Here is a 17244-nt window from a genome sequence, read left to right on the forward strand (position 1 = left end):
GGAGTGGCCTAGCCAGTCTCCAGATCTCAACCCCATAGAAAATCTTTGGAGGGAGTTGAAAGTCCGTGTTGCCCAGCGACAGCCCCAAAACATCACTGCTCTAGAGGAGATCTGCATGGAGGAATGGGCCAAAATACCAGCAACAGTGTGTGAAAACCTTGTGAAGACTTACAGAAAACGTTTGACCTGTGTCATTGCCAACAAAGGGTATATAACAAAGTATTGAGAAACTTTTGTTATTGACCAAATACTTATTTTCCACCATAATTTGCAAATAAATTCATTAAAAATCCTACAATGTGATTTCCTGGATTATTTTTTCTCATTTTGTCTGTCATAGTTGACGTGTACCTATGATGAAAATTACAGGCCTCTCTCAACTTTTTAAGTGGGAGAACTTGCACAATTGGTGGCTGACTAAATTCTATTTTTTCCCCACTGTACTGTACATACATGCCATTTGCTATATATATATTTTTTATAATTTAATTATAGGTCGCCCATTTTCTTTTATTCCAGGCTTTATCTTAAAATTCCGCGAACGGAAATACACAATGGACAAAAAAAACGATTTCAGTTTCTCCTCATGGCTCAGCCACATAATGCCACGTTATATCTGGTGGGCTTTCTGGAATAAGGACAAGCATATATTGTGGTAGAAAGGGCAATAGAGGATAAAATTAATTTATTTTTCGATTTATTTGAGGTCACAATAGTTACATAGTCTTTCCTCTTCCATTTCACCATTATACCAACCTGTTTTGATATGCAGGGATAATATCCCTGATCTTACCTGTGCACTTAGCGATATCTTGCTTTTAGGTAGGTTATACATAATACACACTACATAGCTGAAAGTATGTGGACACCCTTTAAAAGTGAGGTCCATACAGAAATGGTTTGTTGATAGGTGTGGAAGAACTTGACTGGCCTGCACAGAGCCCTGACCTCAACCCCATTGAACACCTTCGGGATGAATTTGAATGCGAGCCTGGCCTAATCACCGAACATAAGTGCCCGACCTCACTAATGCTATTGTAGCTGACTGGAAGCAAATCCCCGCAGCAATGTTCCAACATCTAGTGGAAAGCCTTCCCAGAAGAGTGGATGCTGTTATAGCAGCAAAGGAGGGACCAACTCCATATTAATGCCCATGATTTTGGAATGAAATGTTTGATGAGCAGGTATCCACATACTTTTGGCCATGTAGTGTATCGCTCGCACACATTCACCCTTAATCAAAAGGTTTTGAATTTGGGTTTATGATTAATCTCCTCCACCAATTTATTTTCATATTTTGTCAGTTTTTTAATAGCGCCTATGTCTCCCTTAATTTGGTTTTCGTTCAATTGTTCAGTCACTGTTGGAAAAGGTCAGACATTTCTGTGGCCCAGGCCCTTATGGAGAGATCCCATTAAAAACTTTGCTGACTGTTCTGCCAATTGGCATATCCAACAGTCTATTCCAAAGTCTCACCATACACGCCTTCCATCTCACCTCACAGGGTTCCCAGTCCATGTCCCCAGTTATTACCAGTATAGGTGCAAACTTGTTGATACCTAAAAAATAACGTACTGCTCTGTTATGGATGTGTTTGTTTCTTAGATACATCTTAGCACCCCACACTCCTGCTGAGAAGTCCAGAACAGGACACGCATGTCTGATACAGTTTGGAATACGTGGCATAACCAATATCTTTGTGTGTTTTGGTTTTTCGTATAACTCCCCCAAGAGCTCTACTTTCTGAGTCGGCCAGGGCACATATAGAAAGGTCATATGTTCATCAAATAAAGACCCAAATATTTATAATTGCTAGTAAACTCAAGAATTTCTTCACCAAAACCAAACTGAAAAACACATCTTAGTACCTGGGTTCCTAAAATGCATTATCTGTGGGTGTTTTCTGGTTGATCATGAGTCTCCATCTTTTGCACCAATTGACTGTACATAAAACAGAGGCAGTGGTAAGGCGTCTCCTTGTTTTACACCTCAAGGTGTGAGAAACCAATCTGTACCATATTCATTAACACGCTCACAGGCAGTTGGTGCTTTGTGGAGACTGGATTGCGTGATAACATTTCCTATTACAAAATCGAAGGTGTTCTGGAAATCAATGAAACATACAAAAGTAGGCTTATCTTCCTGTAATCTATTTCTGACTATTGTGAAGATATGATCGATACAGGCTCTGGATTTACGAAAACCATTGTGTTCTTCCACCAGAATGTTTTGATCCTCCAAAAAGATTATTAGCCTACTGTTGAGGATGGATGACTAATTTTATAGACCGTACTTCGTAAACGTATGCCTCTACAGTTCGTGGTCAAAAGTTTTGAGAATGACACAAGTATTGGTCTTCACAAAGTTTGCTGCTTCAGTGTTTTTAGATATTTTTGTCAATGTTACTATGGTATACTGAAGTATAATTACAAGCATTCCATAAGTGTCAAAGGCTTTTATTGACAATTACATTAAGTTTATGCAGAGTCAATATTTGCAGTGTTGACCCTTCTTTTTCAAGACCTCTGCAATCCGCCCTGGCATGCTGTCAATTAACTTCTGGGCCACATCCTGACTGATGGCAGCCCATTCTTGCATAATCAATGCTTGGAGTTTGTCAGAATTTGTGGGTTTTTGTTTGTCCACCCGCCTTTTGAGGATTGACCACAAGTTCTCAATGGGATTAAGGTCTGGGGAGTTTCCTGGCCATGGACCCAAAATGTCAATGTTTTGTTCCCCGAGCCACTTAGTAATCACTTTTGCCTTATGGCAAGGTGCTCCATCATGCAGGAAAAGGCATTGTTCGTCACCAAACTGTTCTTGGATGGTTGGGAGAAGTTGCTCTCGGAGGATGTGTTGGTACCATTCTTTATTCATGGCTGTGTTCTTAGGCAAAATTGTGAGTGAGCCCACTCCCTTGGCTGAGAAGCAACCCCTCACATGAATGGTCTTAGGATGCTTTACTGTTGTTTTTCCTGGAGAGAAGTGGCTTCCTCGCTGCCCTTCTTGACTCCAGGCCATCCTCAAATTCTTCACCTCACTGTGCGTGTAGATGGGGCGGCAGGTAGCTTAGTGGTTAAGAGCGTTGTGCCAGTAACCGAAAGGTTGCTGGTTCTAATACCTGAGCCGACTAGGTGAGAAATCTGTCGGTGCCCTTGAGCAAGGCACTTAACCCTTATTTCTCCTGTAAGTGGCTCTGGATAAGAGCATCTGCTAAATGACGTAAATGTAAAATGCACTCACACCTGCCTGCTGCCATTCCTGAGCAAGCTCTGCACTGGTGGTGCCCCAATCCCGCAGCTGAATCAACTTTAGGAGATGGTCCTGGCGTTTGCTGGACTTTCTTGGGCACCCTGAAGCCTTCTTCACAATTGAACCTCTCTCCTTGAAGTTCCTGATGATCCGATAAATGGTTGATTTTAGGTGCAATCTTACTAGCAGCAATATCCTTGCCTGTGAAGCCCTTTTTGTGCAAAGCAATGATGACGGCACGCGTTTCCTTGCAGGTAACCATGGTTAACAGATGAATAACAATAATTTCAAGCACCACCCTCCTTTTAAAGCTTCCAGTCTGTTATTCTAACTCAATCAGCATGACAGTGATCTCCAGCCTTGTCCTCGTCAACACTCTCACCTGTGTTAACGAGAGAATCACTGACATAGTGTCAGCTGGTCCTTTTGTGGGAGGGCTGAAATGCAGTGGAAATGTTTTTGGGGGATTAAGTTCATTTTCATGGCAGAGTGTGACTTTGCAATTAATTGCAATTCATCTGATCACTCTTCATAACATTCTGGAGTATATGAAAATTGCCATCATAAAAACTGAGGCAGCAGACTTTGAAAATTAATATTTGTGTCATTCTCAACTTTTGACCACGACTGTACAGTTCAGTGGCATTTTTTTTTTAAATTTGGGAATGGGATTCATTATATACTTATACCAAGTGGATGACGGTATACTGTACTCAAAACAAATTTGTAGCGAATCTTGTAGAACTTCAGTTAATTTAGGTGATTTTAACACTTCATTACAGTAAATCGATGCCAAATGCTTTCCCATTTTTTGCAGCGTCAATCACCTTAGCTTCTGCCACAGACAGCACCTCATTTAGTTATAGGTTACATATACAGTTGAAGTCGGAAGTTTACATGCACCTTAGCCAAATACATTTAAACTCAGTTTTTCACAATTCCTGACATTTAATCCTAGTAAGAAGTCTTAGGTCAGTTAGGATCACCACTTTATTTTAAGAATGTGAAATATCAGAATAATAGTAGAAAGAATGATTTATTTCAGCTTCTATTTCTTTCATCACATTCCCAGTGGGTCAGAAGTTTACATCCACTCAATTAGTATTTGGTAGCATTGCCTTTAAATTGTTTAACTTGGGTCAAACGTTTCGGGTAGCCTTCCACAAGCTTCCCACAATAAGTTGGGTGAATTTTGGCCCATTCCTTCTGACAGAGCTGGTGTAACTGAGTCAGGTTTGTAGGCCTCCTTGCTGGCACATGCTTTTTCAGTTCTGCCCACACATTTTCTATAGGATTGAGGTCAGGGCTTTGTGATGACCACTGCAATACCTTGACTTTGTTGTCCTTAAGCCATTTTGCCACAACTTTGGAAGTATGCTTGGGGTCATTGTCCATTTGGAAGACTCATTTGCGACCAAGCTTGAACTTCCTGACTTGTCTTGAGAGGTTGCTTCAATATATCCACATCATTTTCCTTCCTCATGATGCCATCTATTTTGTGAAGTGCACCAGTCCCTCTTGCAGCAAAGCACCCCCACAGCATGATGCTGCCACCCCCGTACTTCACGGTTGGGATGATGTTCTTCGGCTTGCAAGCAACCCACTTTTTCCTCCAAACATAACGATGGGCATTTTGGCCAAACAGTTCTATTTTTGTTACATCAGACCAGAGGACATTTCTCCAAAGAGTACAATCTTTGTCCCCATGTGCAGTTGCAAACCGTAGTCTGGCTTTTTTATGGCGGTTTTGGAGCAGTGGCTTCTTCCTTGCTGAGCGGCCTTTCAGGTTATGTCGATATATGACTTGTTTTACTGTGGATATAGATACTTTTGTACCTGTTTCCTCTAGCATCTTCACAAGGTTCTTTGCTGTTGTTCTGGGATAGATTTGCACTTTTCGCACCAAAGTACGTTAATCTCTAGGAGACAACGCGTCTCCTTCCTGAGCGGTATGACGGCTGCATGGTCCCATGGTGTTTATACTTGTGTACTGTTGTTTGTACAGATGAACGTGGTACCTTCAGGCGTTTAGAAATTGCTCCCAAGGATGAGCCAGACTTGTGGAGGTCTACAATTTGTTTTGAGGTCTTGGCTGATTTCTTTTGATTTTCCCATGATGTCAAGCAAAGAGGCACTGAGTTTGAAGGTAGGCCTTGAAATACATCCACAGGTACACCTCCACAACCTAAGTGTATGTAAACTTCAGTGTGTGTGTGTGTGTGTGTGTGTTATATATCGATAAGTCACTTATTAAATCATTCAATCAGTCTCATTCTGAATGTCGCATACTCCTTGATATCTGCAAGAACCCTATCCTTATGAGTCAGCAATACACAAATTGGCTTAAATATTTGAGTGTCCTATCCCACTTCGGTGAGACTCGGCTTGTCTTCGAGTGGAGTGTTCGTTAGAATAGATACTTCAGATGTACCAACGGTTGTCTGAGATGGGTTTGTCCTTCCCAACTCGTGTCTTTAGTAAGCGTTCTAGACTACTTTACATGCCAGCTGCAGACTGGTAATTCTATGGTCTAGTAAGTTTCTTCTTGTGTTGAGTTTGAATTTCTCACCATTTCAAACGTGTGGACTAACGTCTCACGTTTCCTGGTCTTTGTGTCAACCATTTGTAACGTTCAGCTCCCGCTGCACTTTGGCTAGTCTTTTTGGTCTAACCATTTTAAGCCGTGTAGCCACAGCTCCACGCTTCTTGGTCTTTCTCATTCAAAGTTTTAACTATTCTAAACGTGCAGTCGCCGCTCTCATTTTCTAGTCTAAATGTACATTTCGTTACAAAGGCTTTTATCCTCGGGTAAAAAGGGGGCGTTCGATCACGCCGACCGAATGTCTGTGCTCACTTGGGCGTGGTTACTGACTGGGCAAAAGTTTATATAGAACAATTATCTCATTAGAAGAATAAAATCACATTGCAATCTTCACAAAAGTACTCTCATAGTTAATCATATAGTTGATAAACATTTAGATGTAAACTTGATAAATGGAACGTGTACACTTTCAGAGTTAGTTATTCCGTTATACCATCCTTAATGACATCACAAACTAATAAACAATATGACATGATTATTCTTTAGGTCCCCACTGACCATTCCAAACATTTGGAGGTCAGGAATAATGTTCCAATGTCCACTTTTATTGACGTAAGAGTTTCTGGAACAAAGAAAATCTCAGTCTTCCCATTCTAGAGACCAAAAATAGTCATTTTCTGCAAACTATTTATGACCGGCTGTTAAGTCATACAACTGGCCCAACTCCCCCTTCTCCTCTCCTGTGGTAGAGCTGGGGGTCTGGCTATCTGTCAGCCATTTGCCAAAAGTCTGGAACCTTTGATCCTCACCAAGGAGAGAGTCATGACACATTAAATGATCTGGCAACCGCTTTGGTGGACATTCCTGCGGTCAGCATGGTAATTGCATAATCACTCAACTTGAGACATCTGTGACGTTGTGTGACAAAACTGCACAATTTAGTGGCCTTTTATTGTCCCCAGCACAAGGTGCACTTGTGTAATGATCATGCTGTTTAATCAGCTTCTTGAAATGCCACACCTGTCAGTTGGCTGGATTTTCTTGGCAAAGGAGAACAGCTCTCTACAGGGATGTAAACAAATTTGTGCACAAAATTTGAGATAAATAAGCTGTTTGTGTGTATGGAACATTTCTGTGATCTTTTATTTCAGCTCATGAAAAATGGGACCAACACTTTACAGGTTGCGTTTATATTTTTGTTCAGTATGTGTCGGTCGGTCGGAATGCCTCCCTGTGCAACTGGATCCTAGATTTCCTGACGGCCCGACCTCGGGTGGTGAGGCTAGGCAACAAAACCTCCGCCACACTGATCCTCAACACGGTCCTGTACTCCCTGTTCACCTATGACTACGTTGCCGCGTACGACTCCAACTCAATCATCAAGTTTGCTGACCACACGAGAGTGGTAGGCCTGATTTACCAACATCGACGAGACAGCCGACAGAGGATGTCAGAGCCCTGGCGGAATGGTCTCACCACACCTTGGTGAAGGCGCAACAGCGCCTCTACAACCTGAGGCAGCTGAAGAAATTCGGCAAGAGCCCTAAGACCCTCATAAACCTCTACAGATAAACTATTGAGAGCATTCTGATGGACTGCATCACCGCCTGCTACGGAAACTGCACCTCCCTCAACCGCATGGCTCTCCAGAGGGTGGTGCGGTCAGCCCAACGTATCATCTGGGGCCCGCTACCTGCCCTCCAGGATATTTACAGCACTTACAGTCGTGGTCAAAAGTTTAGAGACACAAATATAAATTTTCACAAAGTCTGCTGCCTCAGTTTTTATGATGGCAATTTGCATATACTCCAGAATGTTATGAAGAGTGATCAGATGAATTGCAATTAATTGCAAAGTCCCTCTTTGCCATAAATGAATTTAATCCCCAAAAAAACATTTCCACTGCATTTCAGCCCTGCCACAAAAAGACCAGCTGCCATCATGTCAGTGATTCTCTCGTTAACACAGGTGAGTGTTGACGAGGACAAGGCTGGAGATCACTCTGTCATGCTGATTGAGTTAGAATAACAGACTGGAAGCTTTAAAAGGAGGGTGGTGCTTGAAATCATTGTTCTTCCTCTGTTAACCATGGTTACCTGCAAGGAAACACGTGCCGTCATCATTGCTTTGCACAAAAAGGGCTTCACAGGCAAGGACATTGCTGCTAGTAAGATTGCACCTAAATCAACAATTTATCGGATCTTCAATGAGAGAGGTTCAATTGTTGTGAAGAAGGCTTCAGGGTGCCCAAGAAAGTCCAGCAAGCGCCAGGACTGTCTCCTAAAGTTGATTCAGCTGCGGGAACGGGACACCACCAGTGCAGAGCTTGCTCGGGAATGGCAGCAGGCAGGTGTGAGTGCATCTGCACGCACAATGAGGTGAAGACTTTTGGAGGATGGCCTGGTGTCAAGAAGGGCAGCGAGGAAGCCACTTCTCTCCAGGAAAAACATCAGGGACAGACTGATATTCTGCAAAAGGTACAGGGATTGGACTGCTGAGGACTGGGGTTAAGTCGTTTTCTCTGATGAATCCCCTTTCCGATTGTTTGGGACATCTGGAAAAAAGCTTGTCCAGAGAAGACAAGGTGAGCGCTACCATCAGTCCTGTGTCACTTCTCCCAACCATCCAAGAACAGTTTGGTGACGAACAATGCCTTTTCCAGCATGATGGAGCACCTTGCCATAAGGCAAAAGTGATAACTAAGTGGCCCGGGGAACAAAACATCGACATTTTGGGTCCATGGCCAGGAAACTCCCCAAACCTTAATCCCATTGAGAACTTGTGGTCAATCCTCAAAAGGCGGGTGGACAAACAAAAACCCACAAATTCTGACAAACTCCAATCATTGATTATGCAAGAATGGGCTGCCATCAGTCAGGATGTGGCCCAGAAGTTAATTGACAGCATGCCAGGGCGGATTGCAGAGGTCTTGAAAAAGAAGGGTCAACACTGCAAATATTGACTCTTTGCATAAACTTAATGTAATTGTCAATAAAAGCCTTTGACACTTATGGAATGCTTGTAATTATACTTCAGTATACCATAGTAACAGCTGACAAAAGTATCTAAAAACACTGAAGCAGCAAACTTTGAAGACCAATACTTGTGTAATTCTCAAAACTTTTGACCACGAAGAAGTCCAAGAAGATCATTAAGGACCTCAGTCACCCGAGCCATGGACTGTTTACTTGGCTACCGTCTAGCAGACAGTCAGTACAGATGCATCAGTGCCAAGACAGGGAGACTAAGAAACGGCTTCTATTTCCAGGCCATCAGACTGTTGGACAGACAATCACTAGCAGTCTACCAGGTGATGCTCACTCGCACAAAACGCCCAGAATGTTTTTTGTGTTATTACATACAGCTGGAAATAACTTTTTACAAGCATTTTGCTACACCCGCAATAACATCTGCTAAATGTGTATGCGACCAATACAATTAGATTAGAAACCTCATAGTCACAAACGCGCACACACACTCACAAATACTGTATTCCCGACATGGCTCATTCTAATATTTCTACTACTATACTTTGTATTTAGTTACACTGTTTATATACATCACATATTTTTTGATATACTCTCTTCTTGACATAGCTCACTAATACATCTGCTGCTGTACGTATCATTCTTAGTATATCTTGTGGAAATGATTTTCGGTGTACATAGTGCCTTCAGAAAGTATTCACACCCCTTGACTTTTTCTTACTGCCTGAATTTCAAATGGATTAAATTGAGATTTTGTCACTGGCTTACACACAATACCCCATAATTTCAAAATGAAATTATGTTTTTAGAAATGTTTACAAATTAAAAATGAAAAGCTGAAATGTCTTGAGTCAAGTATTCAACTCCTTTTGTTATGGCAAGCTTAAATAAGTTCAGGAGTAAAAATTCGCTTAGGTTGCATGGAATCACTCTGTGCAATAATAGTGTTTAACATGATTTTTTTTTTATGACTACCTCATCTCTGTACCCCACACATACAATTATCTGTAAGGTCCCTCAGTCGAGCAGTGATTTTCAAACACAGATTCAACAACTAAGACCAGGGAGGTTTTCCAATGCCTCGGAAAGAAGGGCACCTATTGGTAGATGGGTAAAATAAAAAAGCAGACATTGAATATCCCTTTGAGCATGGTGAATGTATTAATTACACTTTGGATGGTGTATCAATACACCCAGTCACTACAAAGATACAGGAGTCCTTCCTAACCACTCAGGGATTTCACCATGAGGCCAATGGTGACTTTAAAACAGTTTGAGTTTAGTGTCTGTGATATGAGAACTGAGGATGGATCAACAACATTGTAGTTTCTCCAGAATACTAACCTAAATGACAGTGAACAGAAGGAAGCCTGTACAGAAACCTTTTTAATCCAAAACATGCATCCTGTTTGCAATAAGGCACTAAAGTAAAACTGCATAACATGTGGCAAATAAATTAACTTTATGTCCTGAATACAAAGTGTTATGTTTGGGGGAAAATCTAACAACACATTATTGTGTACCACTCTTCATATTTTCAAGCATGGTGGTGGCTGCATCGTTATGCTTTTCATCAGCAAGGACTAGGGAGTGTTTTTGGGATAAAAATAAACTGAGCTAAGCACAGGCAACATCCTAGAGGAAAACCTGGTTGTCTTTCCAACAGACACTCGGAGACATTCACCTTTCAGCAGGACAATAACCTAAAACACAAGGCAAAATATACATAAGTTGCTTACCAAAACGACATTGAATGTTCCTGAGTGGCCTAGTTACAGTTTTGACTTAAATCTATGGCAAGACTTGAAAATGGCTGTCTAGCAATGATCAACAACCAACTTGACAGCGCTTGAATCGTTTTTAAAAGAATGTGCAAGTATTGTACAATCTAGGTGCGCAAAGCTCTTAGACTTACCCAGCAAGATTCACAGCTGTAACCGCTGCCAAAGGTGACTCTAACATGAATTGACTCAGGGGTGTGAATACTTATGTAAATTAGATTTTTGTATGTAATTTTCAATACATTTGCAAACATTTCTAGAAACATATTTTCACTGTCATTATGGGGTATTGTGTGTAGATCAATTTAATCCATTTTGAATTCGGGCTATAACACAACAATATGTATGAATACTTTCTGCAGGCACCATGTATAAATTGCATTTTGATTACTCTTAGTGCTATTTGGGTTAATTGGATTCGTCCCGACTATCTTGATCTCTTGTTTTTTTGTACTAATTTTACTTGTTACTTATTTGTGTACTTTACTGCATTCTTAAGAGCTAGGAACATAAGCATTTCTCTGCAGCCACTATAACATCTGCTAAGCTGTGTACGCAACCAATAAACTTTAATTAGATTTTATTCAGGTGTTGAAGGTGGCTGGATGATGAGTGTGCCGTGGGCTTTGTGAAAGATTTATGTAAGACCTTTAATAAGAGAAGAGTCTCGGAGGTCCACAATGGACACTGATAATCCAGAATGAGAGGTGTGAGGGGTGGCAGCAGTAAGCCTGGGAGGGAATGCTCTGTGCTCCCCATCTCCCTCTCACCACCACTCTACCGCATTCTTCACCCTGTGGTACCGTCAATGCAATAACCTGGCCCTACTGCCGAGACTGCAAAGGAGAGCAGGGATGGATGCGTGACCGTGAGAGAGCGGCAGATAAAGGGAGGAGTGAGATGGAGGAACTGGGTGAAGGAAGAGGGGATGAATGGAGGTTCAGACTGGGGAAGGGTGGGGAGAGATTGGGTTGTACTCTGTGGACACTGAGGTGTTTGCTATTCCTGAGATGGAATATTAACATCAATTATGAGCTTGGATAAATCTCAGGGTGCATGCTTGTCTGTGAATCATCAGTTTGCCTGGAGGGCATAGACCCATTTGCCATACTTTATTCCATACCTGTCACATTCCGTCTTATGACTGGAACCATACTGAGATACACAGAGCTGCAGAGCTAGGTCACACAGTTTGATCCTTAGAAAGGTGATGGTGGAGGTCATAGTTCAATTCTCCAACTATTACTGTACCGTAATATAGACATATTATTACTAGAATGTGAAAAGCCCCTCAGACCAGGGATTCTATTTCTATGACTGTAATCACCTTGTACCTTTTATTTCCAATCCAATGCCCTCTCAAATTGTGTATATAACCAGGATTCATTTTTTCCTACAGATATCGTGTTTATGCGTACACGCTGATGGAGAACCATGAATAGTTTAGATATGTATCTATTCTAATCGTAATGGTCCTTTGGTGTAATACACTGCTCAAAAAAATAAAGGGAACACTTAAACAATACATCCTAGATCTGAATGAATGAAAAAATCTTATTAAATACTTTTTTCTTTACATAGTTGAATGTGCTGACAACAAAATCACACAAAAATGATCAATGGAAATCAAATTTATCAACCCATGGAGGTCTGGATTTGGAGTCACCCTCAAAATTAAAGTGGAAAACCACACTACAGGCTGATCCAACTTTGATGTAATGTCCTTAAAACAAGTCAAAATGAGGCTCAGTAGTGTGTGTGGCCTCCACGTGCCTGTATGACCTCCCTACAACGCCTGGGCATGCTCCTGATGAGATGGTGGATGGTCTCCTGAGGGATCTCCTCCCAGACCTGGACTAAAGCATCCGCCAACTCCTGGACAGTCTGTGGTGCAACGTGGCGTTGGTGGATGGAGCGAGACATGATGTCCCAGATGTGCTCAATTGGATTCAGGTCTGGGGAACGGGCGGGCCAGTCCATAGCATAAATGCCTTCCTCTTGCAGGAACTGCTGACACACTCCAGCCACATGAGGTCTAGCATTGTCTTGCGTTAGGAGGAACCCAGGGCCAACCGCACCAGCATATGGTCTCACAAGGGGTCTGAGGATCTCATCTCTGTACCTAATGGCAGTCAGGCTACCTCTGGCGAGCACATGGAGGGCTGTGCGGCCCCCCAAAGAAATGCCACCCCACACCATGACTGACCCACCGCCAAACCGGTCATGCTAGAGGATGTTGCAGGCAGCAGAACGTTCTCCACGGCGTCTCCAGACTCTGTCACGTCTGTCACATGTGCTCAGTGTGAACCTGCTTTCATCTGTGAAGAGCACAGGGCGCCAGTGGCGAATTTGCCAATCTTTGTGTTCTCTGGCAAATGCCAAATGTCCTGCACGGTGTTGGGCTGTAAGCACAACCCCCACCTGTGGACGTCGGGCCCTCATACCACCCTCATGGAGTCTGTTTCTGACCGTTTGAGCAGACACATGCACATTTGTGGCCTGCTGGAGGTCATTTTGCAGGGCTCTGGCAGTGCTCCTCCTTGCACAAAGGCGGAGGTAGCGGTCCTGCTGCTGGGTTGTTGCCCTCCTACGGCCTCCTCCACGTCTCCTGATGTACTGGCCTGTCTCCTGGTAGCGCCTCCATGCTCTGGACACTACGCTGACAGACACAGCAAACCTTCTTGCCACAGCTCGCATTGATGTACCATCCTGGATGAGCTGCACTACCTGAGCCACTTGTGTGGGTTGTAGACTCCGTCTCATGCTACCACTAGAGTGAACGCACCGCCAACATTCAAAAGTGACCAAAACATCAGCCAGGAAGCATAGGAACTGAGAAGTGGTCTGTGGTCACCACCTGCAAAACCAGTCCTTTATTGGGGGTGTCTTGCTAATTGCCTATAATTCCCACCTGTTGTCTATTCCATTTGCACAACAGCATGTGCAATGTATTGTCAATCAGTGTTGCTTCCTAAGTGGACAGTTTGATTTCACAGAAGTGTGATTGACTTGGAGTTTTGAGCAGTGTATGAATTCTATATGCATTCGATTTAGAATCTTCCTGTTCCTCACTGTGTACCCTCTCTGCATACAGCACAGCAGCTGTGCATCGTACTGTTAGGTGGCAACATCAGAGGATCGCCATGGTTACTCCATAGCAATTACTGTTTCTTCATGATATTGTTATAAACTAGACATGGTTTTACTAACAAGGCGGTGTTCTAGATTCACAATAATTATCAACCTTGTTCTTGTCACCGCTCTTGTGCATAAAGACGTGACTACGTATGCGTGTGCCAGTTTGCTTGTGCATGCATTTTTGCAACCCCTGGTGTTCATATGTAATGCTGCCTGATTATCTCTGTTTACCTGTCCTCCGGCTAAACCACTGGAACCTAGAGGAAGAAAAAGAGGATTGTTAACGAGGCTAGCCGTCTCTTCCCCCCCCCTTAACAATCTCCTTAATTAGCACGTTAGCCACCGCTGCTACGCAGGTCCCATTACCTCAGCTGGTGCTGTCACAGGCCGTGTCAGGAACACAGCACTGATGGAGCACCTCCACAGATAAACACACACACACACACACACACACACACACAGAGGCACTCCCCCGTTGGCGGCAGAGTGTGTATTGACATTTGCCTGTTTGGTAATGCACCGATAGCCACCCCTGATTGGACGGCGACTTATCATCCCCGTGGAGCTCTACGTCAGTGCACACGTCAGTCCAGACGGGCTGGAACCAAGGACAGATTACCCTTCGATTTTGGGTCCAATTATTCACTTCGTTATAGTTCAGGTCCCTGTACCTGTTGGTCATGTCATATTAAAGATACACAGGGTATTATTTGTGAAGGTGAAAGTTATGAAACGAGACACACCATAATGAACATCGGTCGTGCGCAGTAGATCACCTGCTGGGTGTTGACAAACTGTGATTATTCAACGTGACCGCCGACGTTCTGTGGTCAGAGGTGATAGGATTGCCAACCGCTGCACACGGTCAATGTTCGTTATGTGTCTTGTCCTTTTAGTTGTGCTCAGGTGTGAAGTTCCTCTCTCTGCCTCCCACTGTACTGCCACAGGTGTTTTAGGCTGCAGAGCAGACTAGTGTTGCTTTAATCAGACCGTCATCCTCACAGCTCCAGTGCAAGGTATGAACTTAAAGGACTTTGTTGTCGATCTTTGGAGTCTCCGGGAAGAATGCTGTGTTGGCAGCAGGGTTGTAGCTCCCTACCAGTCGGGTCCTTAAATGGATTTAGCCGTCCCCTGATTCTCCTGAATGTTTTATTCAACAGTCTGTTGTCTTATCTGTGTTTTGAGGGCTTAAACACCATCCGTCTGGAAGGAAGGATGTTGCACTAAGTATGTATCGCTTTCTTCAACCACAATCTTCAACACATGTAGTCTGTTATCTTGATAAGTACTATTCAAACCTGTTGATTGATCCCAAAACATGCTATATCATTAAGAATATGCTTTCAAGTTTGAATAAACTCTACTCCAAGAAGGAGTTAGCTGTCAAAGTGAATGGAAATTTTATTTTAAGTTCAGCCAACGTTGTTTCACCTCTTTCCTCTGTCTGTCTTGGTCTTTCCTGTGATCTGCTCTGTGCATCTGCTCTCATTTAGTATTCTAGCCAGCTGCTGAGTCATACAGACAAATCTACTTATATTCGCAATGTTTTCCCTCTGCTCGTGTGTTCTGTATACCCTGTGTAGCTCACAGCAGCTCTGTCCCTGTGCAGCTTGTGGCCCCTGGTCTAGTCTACGGTAACTCTTCCAGCCCCCTCGCTTCTCGCCCCTCTCCCTGTGCTGTAGTTGGCACTGCTCTGCTCTCTCTGTCCCTGTCCTTGTATAACCATGGCCTCTGGTGTACAGCAACTCTGTCCCGGTTCTCTGGTTAGCTCTGTCCCTGTATAACCTATTGTCCATACTCTGGTTAGCGCTGCGCTCTCTGTAGTGCCCTGTCAGTGATGGGTAAAGATCAGACTGGGTCTGTGTCCCATGGTGAAGGTGTCATCATGATTAAGCACTAGTGACATGGCAGTCAGCTGGCTACCCACCGAGAGCCTCCTGCCACTGTCTTGTTGGCTAAGTTTGAAGAGGAGAGAAGGGTGGAGTGAAGGGGTGGTTTGGGTGCGTGTGGAAGATTGGGGAGAGAGGAGAGGAGGCATGGTGAGAGTGGGAAGGGGATGTTTAGGTGTTGGCTGGAGGGGGAGGATTGAGACAGGGAATTGTGCTGTTTGGGTGGGTGCTTTGCTCTGTTTGGGTCAGAACATTAATCACAACCTTGTCAAGTGACATAGATGAGACCGGAGTCCAGGGAGCAGCCGGAGCCTGTGAACGAAATTGTCTGCTGAATTGAGGCATGCCATGTGTGTCTGACTTACGGCGGCCATTAAACGGACAGCTATTACTTTGGAAGTTTAGATGACAGCGCGGAAGGTTTTATTGATGTGTGGAAACATACTGTGGAAACATACTGACTTGCTCTGAAGTTCAGACCTGCCATTTCAACTGAATGATTGTGTGCTCTCGTGTCTGGTGTGTGTGTCTTACCGGTCTGTCATAACCTGATGACGTGGGTGTTCTCTCCTCTCCTCCAGTGTCTGGCAGTGTGGGAGACCTTCCTTCTCTCCCAGAGAACAGAACCCAGCGAGGAGACTGACAGAGACAACACCTCCTAACCCCCACGATGCACCTATTCCACAACCCTCGGCCCACCACCCCTACCCTACCCAGGGGGCACAGCCAAAGACACCTTTCAACACAACCCGGAGGACTCATGGAATTTAACCCTAATCATTCCAATGAAGCTTCACTTTAAAGTCACTTTAGCACAGACCGTGATAAATCGGAGAGATCTTTAAATATGCATGATCAGCCAGCTTCTGTTTAGTACAGCCATAGGATCTGAGGGTAGATATACTGAAAACACTATGATGGATCCACCATGATGACTTTCACAGCGATACGATGACATACTTGTTTACCTGTTTTACAATGACTCACTATGGTATTTTGATAACAGAAAATAAACTAAAGAGTGTCACTTTTTTTTAATACTATACACTTATTTTTCTCTTTGTAAAGCTTTAAATTGGGTTTTTAAGATGTTGGCATAATAAAATGGATTGATACGTTGCGCTTGCTCAGTACATGGTGTTTTATGAAAGCCTAAGCTATTGGCTTGTAGTTAGTCTTAAGAGCGTGCAGCAGCAGTCTCTAGTACTTCTCTTTTGGACATCAATATGTTCTTTTCATGTAGGTGCTTTTCATGATATTACGATCCGCAATGCTTATGACGGAACACTACTGTCTGAAAAGAAAACCATACTAAACTCTTGAGAAAGAAATGCCATCTTTTCCATTGATCCCAAAATATAATGCATAATACATTTTCACATCAATGTCTCATTACATCAAACCAGAATCGCTCTACTCTAAACACCATAGTGCGAATTGTAATCAGAAATAATTTTTGTGGCATACGTTTTGTTTTTGTCGGTTGGGGGATTTTCATGCTGTACGTGTGTGAGAACGGACAGAGTAGAGATGCATGTTCCCTGCTTAACTAGGTTACCCACTAAAGGCCTAATCACATGAAACATTAAAGAACCCTCTTAAAATAACAGTGCCCTGAAATTAGGCCCTTTATCTGCATTTTATTGAATGTAGAA

At 43.2% G+C, this 17244-nt stretch overlaps 1 protein-coding gene across 3 annotated transcripts in view; it reads left to right on the plus strand.

The window, feature by feature from the left end:
• The window catches only part of snx7 (sorting nexin 7), a 37661-nt gene extending 20952 nt beyond the window's left edge, over window positions 1-16709 (plus strand). For all 3 annotated transcript variants that reach the window (XM_041861881.2, XM_041861882.2, XM_041861883.2), the window contains one exon: window positions 16171-16709. In XM_041861881.2, the coding sequence (XP_041717815.1) occupies window positions 16171-16251 (81 nt within the window). In that variant the 3' untranslated portion in view covers window positions 16252-16709. The remainder of the gene's footprint in view (window positions 1-16170) is intronic.
• Window positions 16710-17244: the final 535 nt, after the last annotated feature.

The sequence above is a fragment of the Coregonus clupeaformis genome, chromosome 34 (genome assembly GCF_020615455.1).
Source record: "Coregonus clupeaformis isolate EN_2021a chromosome 34, ASM2061545v1, whole genome shotgun sequence".
In the NCBI taxonomy this organism is placed as follows: Eukaryota; Metazoa; Chordata; class Actinopteri; order Salmoniformes; family Salmonidae; genus Coregonus; species Coregonus clupeaformis.